This window comes from Nicotiana attenuata, unplaced genomic scaffold, assembly GCF_001879085.1.
Source record: "Nicotiana attenuata strain UT unplaced genomic scaffold, NIATTr2, whole genome shotgun sequence".
Classification (NCBI taxonomy): domain Eukaryota; kingdom Viridiplantae; phylum Streptophyta; class Magnoliopsida; order Solanales; family Solanaceae; genus Nicotiana; species Nicotiana attenuata.
The window spans coordinates 25,108-34,330 of record NW_017673043.1 but is presented as its reverse complement, the minus strand read 5'-3'; the positions used below and the strand labels follow the sequence as shown (position 1 = coordinate 34,330).

The 9,223-nt window shown below is 35.1% G+C and overlaps 1 protein-coding gene across 3 annotated transcripts; it reads right to left on the bottom strand.

Moving 5' to 3' along the window:
- Positions 1–757: 757 nt before the first annotated feature.
- On the bottom strand, positions 758–4,311 carry LOC109215279 ((+)-neomenthol dehydrogenase-like). 3 transcript variants are annotated; one of them, XM_019379313.1, is made up of 6 exons: positions 4,169–4,311; positions 3,440–3,686; positions 3,071–3,133; positions 1,832–2,008; positions 1,174–1,301; positions 966–1,066 (listed from the first exon to the last, which is right to left on the bottom strand). In XM_019379313.1, exons 1-6 carry the CDS (start codon positions 4,201–4,203, stop codon positions 1,051–1,053), a joined length of 666 nt encoding a protein of 221 aa, XP_019234858.1. In that variant the 5' UTR covers positions 4,204–4,311; the 3' UTR covers positions 966–1,050. The 3 variants fall into 3 exon arrangements, with proteins under 3 accessions (XP_019234856.1, XP_019234857.1, XP_019234858.1); XM_019379311.1 differs by having other exon boundaries at positions 758–1,301; XM_019379312.1 differs by lacking the exon at positions 3,071–3,133 and having other exon boundaries at positions 758–1,301.
- Positions 4,312–9,223: the final 4,912 nt, after the last annotated feature.

The following is a 9,223-nucleotide window of genomic DNA, read 5'->3' as shown; positions in this document are numbered from 1 at the left end:
ATAATTTGTTTTCTCCTGAATTGGTTGTTCCCTCAACTAAGAGACTATAGTAGTGTCTTTTTTGCTTGTGTAATATCTATACATGAGGTATTTTCTGTTTGTGGGGTTGATTTGTAGAGTTATGATGGCGAATTTTGTAACAGTATGAGGCATGACGGATTTGGTCATTGACATTATTATTTCTACTAATGAGTCTGGTTTTCAAATTGGAGTTTAACTTGCAGAGGTTGTTGCAGATATACCGAATAGGATGTTGTCCAGTATCTAAGAGTTGGACAAGACTTTATAGAGTGTTGTCATTTGAAACAGCTGGCTCTTCTAACCAGGAGTGCATGGGAACAACAACATTCTGATATATTTCGGCTTCACACTTCATATACAATTTTTTTCATGGCACATGGAGAGTTGGTGCTTCAGATAGACAATTATATATGTCATTACCAAGCTAAAAGATGTAAAATGCACTGTATAAAGAAACCTTCTCATGATAGCGTCTGCGTATTTTTAGTATGAAGTGCTTCATCATGAAATGAGAGTCTTTTAAATATTTGTAACTGAGACTCAAACTTCTGAGTTGATTTGGATGCTTATAGCTGAGGCTCAAATCTCTTTGAGTCATGACTCATGACTGACATAGTATATCATTAACTGACTATTCTGAAGCACCCTCACCAAAAAGAAAATGGAATTTTTAAATCTAATATATTGGGCCTGTGCTGGCACGGGCTAAGCTAATACTACCTAGTTACTTTAGAAATGAGAGTAAATTATAAACTTTTACATCACATACAGAATTATCTCATTAACCAAACATTCACAACAATAAAACATATGCATAAATTACCATTCTTTGAATTACAATTTCTACGGTATGATATAAGTGCATGTAACTTTGTCACTCATAACATGCATTCCCAATTTTATTAGAAAGGTGTCACCTCTTTCCTATTGAAGTATATTCCTGATGGACCTCCCTCAGGTAAAAGAGCAAGCCAAACAGGACTTTCAGCACCCTCTTCAACACTCAATTTGCCACCATTGATAGTCATATCAGTTTTGACATAACCTGGACAAACACAGTTGATGAGAAAACTTGGGTATTTTTTGGCTAATATTCTTGTGTAAGCATTCATTGCTGCTTTTGATAGTGTATATGCAGGAAAAATCAGAGACCATTTTTCAGTTTCCATCAAACCGTCCTTTAAATCTTGCAAAAAAGCATTCAAAACCTCATCCACTCTGTCTTCTGTTAGATTCTCAGCATCACTTAACACTCCTACAGCCCATTCATTGCGTACATGCTGAAACAAACATTAATTGTGCCAAAATGAAAACAGTCAGCGGATTTGTCTATTCTTTAAAATTGTAAGAGTACTATGACATATATGATACAGTAGAATATATGTATTAGAGTTTACGTTTTTATACACTCACAATTGCAAGTATACTGTTAGTATGTTTTCTTTTTCTTTTTTTTTGAGACCGGGGGCGGAAAGAGTTTATCCCTTCACCGAAAATTGCTATATATATATATATATATATGGATGGCAAAATCTGTTTTTCACTTCTATATGTTTTGAATCTCCTTGAAACAGCCCAAAAGCATAGGTTAGTGGTCAAAGGTTTTCAAAATCTTTGTAAGGTCATTTGTTCAATTCCCACTAGCTACAATTTCTTTTAATTTCTTTAACCTTTTCCTTTTTTAAATCCCTTAGCGAAAATTCTGCCTCCGCCACTGCTTGAGACATCTGTCCCCCTAAGAAAAGTTGGTATGTAATTTGATGAAGTACCTCTAACCTACGAAAAGTTGGTATGTAATTAGATGAAATACCTCTAACTTTCCAGCAAGGGAGGAGACATTGACAATACGAGGTGAATCAGAAAATTGAAGTAGAGGTAACAATTCTTGAATCATCTGTTTTGCCCCATAGTAGTTTGTTTTTAGACATTCTTCAGCTACATCATAAGTCTGAGTTGCTACCTTTAGCTTCTCAATGAATAGGTCTTGCTGCATCATCAGCACAAGATTAATCATTTCAAATGGATAAAAGAATGTGCTGCAGAAATTCATAAGACTATAAAATTGCAGTAGAAGAAACTTTTTATTTTGTCTGATGGAGTGGGTGAAAGAGAAATTCATTACAGTAATTCATTACTTTTTAGCTATGTTTGCAACAAATTTATGCAGAGAAAAATAAAACTGCAATCACAAACAACTATAAAGAAAAGGATTTTATTGTTAAACATTGTAAGTTACAACTCTGTTTATCCCTTGATTCTTCCCTCCGATTTATTCTACGTGATTCGAGGGCCTTAGCGGCGTATTTCTCGAACGTAGGACTTTAAGCAAGACATATTTGACATGTCTTTAACCTCTTAATGAATATTCCAAGAGTTTCATGGAATTTCAGAGATCTCATATTTGATGTCTTTGTGCATATTCCGAGAGTTTATGGAATTGCTGAGACCCTCTTTGAAGGACATATGTAGCCTTATTTATAGACATGAATTAGGGTTTGGGTGGAGTAGCCACAAAGCTAACCCTAATAGACTCCTAATATTTCAAGAGTTATATTGAATTTAGGATTTATCTTGATCTGTTAAAATTTCAGTGTCTACAAGCTATTTTGATCGGACTCTCCAAAAAATATTACCAGATGCATGTCGGATCCTCCAAAAATAATGTATTTTAAAGGATCTGACACCGGTGCAACGACATCTTAAAGAGTCCGCACATAGTTTTTTAGTGTGTATGGTATCAGTAGTATGTGAACTCAATGGAATATCTATAAGCAAAAGAAGAATTGATGTGATATAGAGGGCGTTTGGACATAAGAATTGTAAAATTCCAAAAAAAAAAGTGAAAAAAAAAATTCAAATGAAAATGGTATTTCAAATTAGAGTTGTGTTTGGACATGAATATAATTTTGGGTTAATTTTAAAGTTTTGTGAGTGATCTGATTGAATTTTGAAAAATATCTTTTTAGAGTTTTTCAAATTTTCGAAAAATTCCAATACTCATCTTCAAGTGAAAAAATTCTTATGTCCAAACGGGCTCATAGTGACTTACTTCTGGACTTGTAATTGTAACATCTTTATCCATAAGTACTCCAACAACTGCTGCATTATTAACCTGGTACGTTTGTTCAGAAATGTAGTATTATGTTACATAAAGGTTAAGCATAATCATGAACCGTTAATTAAGCAAACATATATAAAAAAAAATAGAGATTAAGAATGCAAAACTCAATTTGAAGCACTATATGTTATATAACATGTTATTCACTTTATGTTCTATATTACAAAATTGAACATGGTATAGACAGTTGCATGTACTAGCAGCTCAACTTAAAGTACTGGTACATCCATTTGTTCTTTTTCTTATAAAAAGTGAAACCAATTTTCTAAAATCAAAGAGGAACTTGGAAGTGGAAATTACCAAGATATCAAGCTTGCCAAATCTGGCCTTGATGAAATCTTTGAGTTGTGCAATAGTAGAAGGGTCAGTCACATCAAGCTTATGAAAAATAACATAATTAGAGAGGCCACACTCCTTTAATATATCAATAGCTTCTGCTCCTTTCTTCTCATCTCTAGCTGTTAAGATCACCACTATCCCTTTTGAGGCTAGCTGTCTACATATTTCTAGTCCTATTCCTTTGTTGGCTCCAGTTACAACTGCAATCCTGATAACAAATTTGAAACCATACTAAATATAATTAATGCCCATCTTACTCGCACAAAGAGTGGCGAAGCCAAAACATTTTTAAGGGTGTTCAAACTTGAAAGAAGTAAAAAAAAAAAAAATCCCCACAAAGAGTGTTTAATATATATTATATACTTTCAAAACCTAATATTTTATCAATAATATGTAGTATAATTTTCTGACGAAGGTGGTTAGTTGACCACCCTTACAGGAGTGTAGCTTCGCCCAATGCACAAAGGTATATATAGAGGCCGAGCTAGACAATAGTGAGTTATGTTGAACCTGTTCAAATCTGCCATTGCGCGTGCCGATAATAACAACAAACCAATATAATCCCACAAGTGGAATTAGGAGTAATATATACCACTTACCCCTAACTTAACAATAGAGAAATTCGATCCGCCACTGCTGATAGAGAAGGAAAAAAAATTAAAAAAGAATGAATGTTATTGAATGGAGTACCTTTGAGTTGCCAGGAAGTTGGAAGCTTCTGCCATTGGTATGAAGTGTTGCGTGTTCGAATGTGTGTAAAAAAGAAGAAGAGTATTTCAGGTCACGGTTTAATTTTTGTGTTCCTTAATACATACAGTAGTATTGTAAGTGAGATTGTAAATAAGTAGTATTCTGTTTTAATTTAGACAACACATTTTTCTTATTTTGTCTATTTTACTCTTAATGAGAAACTTTTATAATCACACAAATGTCAGACCCCATAAAACTTTTATCCCTTAAGCTTTTAGAACTATAAATTTCAAAATTCTTTTTTTTTTCTTTTAAATTTTGTGCCAAGTCAAACTACCTCTTCCAAATTGAAACGTAGGAAGTATGATTAAGAATTGAGACAGCCGACAGCCATGCATTGTCGGACCACACAAAAAAATCGTCGGACCACACAAAAAAATCTTAGAACTACTGGTCATTGTTCCCACTTAAACCATTGTCTAGTTGTCTTCATGTCCTGTACCTTTTTGTTTTGTTTTGTATATTTTTATTTACTTCATTTTTGTACTCGTCACCCGGACTCAATATACCGGGGCAATAAAATCACGTTATTACAAATAAAATAGAAATACAAAGTTAAAGTATTATTAAATATAAATATATATTATTTCTTTAAATAAAAAAAATAATGACAAACATACTGGAATAAAGAGAATATTAAGTTTAACAATAACAACAACAAAAAATACAGTCCAGTATAATCTCACAAGTGATGTTCAAGGAGGGTAAGATATACGCAGCCTTAAAGATTGTTTCTGATAGACCATCGGTTAAAAAAAATTAAATTTATCTCAAAATCCAGTTTTAGAAAACAAAAAAGTGTAACTCTTATTTTAATTTCTTTTTCTAATTTTCACATTCACTGATGCAATTAGTAAAATGTTAATCGGCTAAAGCGTTTATAAGAGAGACAAACAATATCTATTACATAAATATTTCATAAATTAACATTATTAAATATCTCTCTTAAAGAATACAAAACCTTTAAAAGAGTGATAATATAGACGAAAGTATTACTCCCTCCGGTCCACTTTAGTTAATTTTTTGTCTGTTTTTACACATTAGAGAATCCACCTTTATAACATTAATTCCGAGTAAAATTGATTATATTAACCTTAGTTTCGTCCTGAAAAATATAACAAATATCCCTAGACTCTTTACTCCAAGGGCAACTTGAAAAAAAGGAAATTAATTTCTTTTTATATCTAAAAATAATAAATATTATAGACCACAAGAAAAAAGTCAAAAAATCAATTAAACTGAAGGATACTGTCATTTTAAGGGCACACAAAAAACCATTTAATATGACTACTGTTTAAAGCACCATATACTCAGGCTGGTTGGTAAGCTCATGAGAAAAATGCTTGATAGATCAACCCTAACTAACAAAAAGTACTCCATTCATAAAAATTTATAGGCAAAATATATAAAGACCCGTTAAACTTGTTCAGAAAATAGATTTGAACAATTAAACTAAACGGGTAATTTTTTACCCTCTTAAACACATCGTGAGTCCCCCCCCCCCCCCCCCCGGTGAAATCATATCATTTATGAGCGCGTTTTACACTAAAATTAATGGATAAAAGGAATTGAAAAAGAAAAATTATTTTAAAATTACATTTGCTTTATAAATAGACCCCAACGCTAAAATTGAATTACCCGATCCAATTATTTTCTCTTTTTCAAGAACCCTAAATCTCCCTCTCCTTCAATTAGTCACAATTTCTGGCCAACAGATGAAATTTCGAACAAAATCAAATTCTTTTATGTGAATCAAAGCCTTATTCTTCTCTATAATCTTTTGGTTCATCTAATTTTAGGGCTTATTTTGAGTGATTCGAATTTCTTCTTATTTGAGGGGTTTTCTCTGATTATATATTTTGCACATAATGAGGTCAACTAATTTGGCTAGGGTTTGCATGGAAGATAATGAACCTGGATTGAATGAAGAAGTGCACTGCAACCATGTCAAACTTGACAAGAAATTGACGACAAAAAAAATTTCCTACAAGAGAAGCCAACAATATTCAATATCTACACTTTAATCGGCGAGACTTTGGGCAAAATGTACATTGAGTTTATGACAAATAAATTGGAATAAAGATAATATTAAGTTTAACAATAACAACAATCCAATATAATACCACATGTGATATTTAAGGAGGGTATGATGTACTCAGCCTTAGAAATTATTTTCGATAAACCCTCGACTAAAAAAATTAAATATATCTCAAAATCTTGTTTTAGAAAACCAAAAAGTGCAACTCTTATTTTAATTTTTTTTTTCCAATTTCACAATTACTGATGCAATTAGTAAAATATTAATCAACTAAAACATTTATAAGAGAGACAAACAATATCAAACATAAATACTTCATAATTAATACTATTAAATATCTGTATAGGGCAAAATATGTTATTACAGATAGTCGCTTAAAAGAATGACACGTGAAACCAAAGGCAATTATTCTGTTTGCTACCGGAAGGAATGACGCTCATAAAGAGGCAATAAATACCCTCCGCCCGGTGGAATTAATGAAGAATATTCCATAGCATTGAGTGCACTGCTCGTTATAAAGAATTTGTCATTTATGCATGTCGTTACACATTCTTTAATGGCCCTCGTAATTGGTAGTGAAGAGAGGCTTGATCCTAGGTCCTTATTTCCTAGGTGTAACCATAATAGTGAGATTTATTACCATTGTAAAGGACAGGATATTTGCTGGCAAAACTGATACTATAATCTATACTAAGATCTATACGACTTCATCTTCTTATTTTTTGTTCTTATTGTTGTTGTGCTCGGAATCGCTATTTTTGCTATTTAATGTTCACGTCAAGGCTAAGTATTACATATATCTTCAATCATCTTATTATTTCAGGATCGAATTAATCTACATGTCCAGAAACCACATATAAATTCAACTGTACCATTTTATGGATAAACAATTTGGCGCCCACCATAGGGCCTAGATAGCCGTGTAATTAAGTTGATAGTTGCCTTTTTACTAAAGTATTTTAAACATTTTGTCTTTAAAAAAAATCACAAGAAATGGCATATAACGGTGTTAACAACACACACAATACCGAGGTTCGAGGGGATCAGCCACATTTTGAGGATTCAATCAGTGACACCCACGATGAAGGGAACGATGCCACGCTATTACACGAAATGCGATACCCACGGCATGTTCGGGAGGCAACTCCTGATGATGCTGAAGAGGAATATGTTGTTGATGCGGTAAGGGTCATACAAGAGCAACGAGCAATCATTTTGGGCCATCTTACGCGGCAGGATAAGGTTATGGCGGAAATGAAGCAGACATTATTGGGGGCTTCAATTAATGCGAATAGACGAGATTCAGTTCCTCCCAGCGTTCCCGCAAATTAGAAAACTCAGAGGACCGACAACAACATCCTGAGGGGCGAAGTTGGCTCTGATGGAGCTGGGGGGGAGCGGATCCAGACCCAACAACGAAAATGACCCCTTCAAGAATGAACTCTTACGGTGTATGAGAGACGTGAACGCCTGCACAGACCAAATCCCGGGCGCACCCACGATGTTGAAAGGACTGTACTCAAAGAAGTATACTCAGTTGCCGTATAAACCAAGCGTGACAACCGAATTAATCGCGAAGCGGTTTAAAATGCCCGACGTGCCCAAGTATGATGGAACTTCAGACCCTCAGGATCATATTACCACCTACACAATGGCGGTGAAGGGGAATGATTTAGCGCCTCATGAGATTGAATCTGTTTTGCTGAAGAAGTTTGGAGAAACTTTCACGAGAGGAGCATTGATGTGGTACTCACTGTTACCCAAGGATTTCATAAATTCCTTTGAGATGCTCGCGGATTCTTTTATTAAGGCTCATGTGGGCCAGAAAGGTGCAGGCCCGAAAGGACGACATATTCAGAATTGCACATGGAGAATTCGAGTTGCTGCGAGAGTTCGTTACCCGGTTCCAAAAGGAGAGGATGTTGCTCCCGGATGTTCCAGACGAATGGGCGGTTGAAGCATTCACCAAATGACTAAATTCGAGAAGTTCAGACACTTTCCGAAAACTGAAGGAAAGTTTTCTTGAGTTCCAAGAAACTACTTGGGCGGATGTACACAACGGGTACGAGTCAAAGATAAGGATCAAAGATGATCAGGTTGGTTTCCCGTCATCGGCAAAGGGACGGGAGAAGAACAAAGAAAGATCAAAAGACGACTCCGACAAGGATAGCCGATCTTTGAGAGGCCGGTTTTTTCCCTACGAATGGACCGAAGGCCGCAGCAGAGGTTTCCGGTTAGTAGATAGAGTCGCTACCGACAGAAGGTCTGGTCACGGTCAGAACAGTAGATCGTTGCAGGACAAGGAAGCGTCAGGTATGTGGGATCCTTCCTACCCCAGGCTTTCAAAACACAATTTCAATTTCAGCGTAGTAGAGTTAGTATCAGCTATGCGAAACATCAAAGAAGCAAGATTTCCGAAGCCGATGAGATCCGATCCCAGCCAGAGTGATCCCAACTTGTGTTGTGAATAACACGGGATGAATGGACACCGGACTGGGGACAGTCGACATCTCCGGGAAGAAGTGGAGACACTATTAAAGAACGGTCATCTCAGAGAATTCTTGAGTGACCAGGCTAAGAAAAATTATGGTCGCAACCGGGACAATGCCTCGATAGCAGGGGAAGATCCCCACGCCAGACGATCAACATAATTACCCGATTCAATTATTTTCTCTTTTTCAAGAACCCTAAATCTCCCTCTCCTTCAATTAGTCACTATTTCTAGCCAACAGATGAAATTTCGAACAAAATTAAATTCTTTTATGTGAATCAAAGCCTTATTCTTCTCTATAATCTTTTGGTTCATCTAATTTTAGGGCTTATTTTGAGTGCTTCGAATTTCTTCTTATTTGAGGGGTTTTCTCTGATTATTTATTTTGCACATAATGAGGTCAACTAATTTGGCTAGGGTTTGCATAGAAGATATTGAACCTGGGTTGAATGAAGAAGTGCACTGC

What these genes read in the sequence shown, in the direction of transcription:
- LOC109215279 (XM_019379311.1), bottom strand. Translation starts at nt 4,203, where the DNA reads ATGGCAGAAGCTTCCAACTTCCTGGCAACTCAAAG. An exon ending in TTACAATTACAAGTCCAGAA is followed by an intron (nt 2,009 to 3,070) that starts GTAAGTCACTAT and finishes CTGATGATGCAG; the next exon opens with CAAGACCTATTCATTGAGAA. An exon ending in CCCTTGCTGGAAAGTTAGAG is followed by an intron (nt 1,302 to 1,831) that starts GTATTTCATCTA and finishes TGTTTGTTTCAG; the next exon opens with CATGTACGCAATGAATGGGC.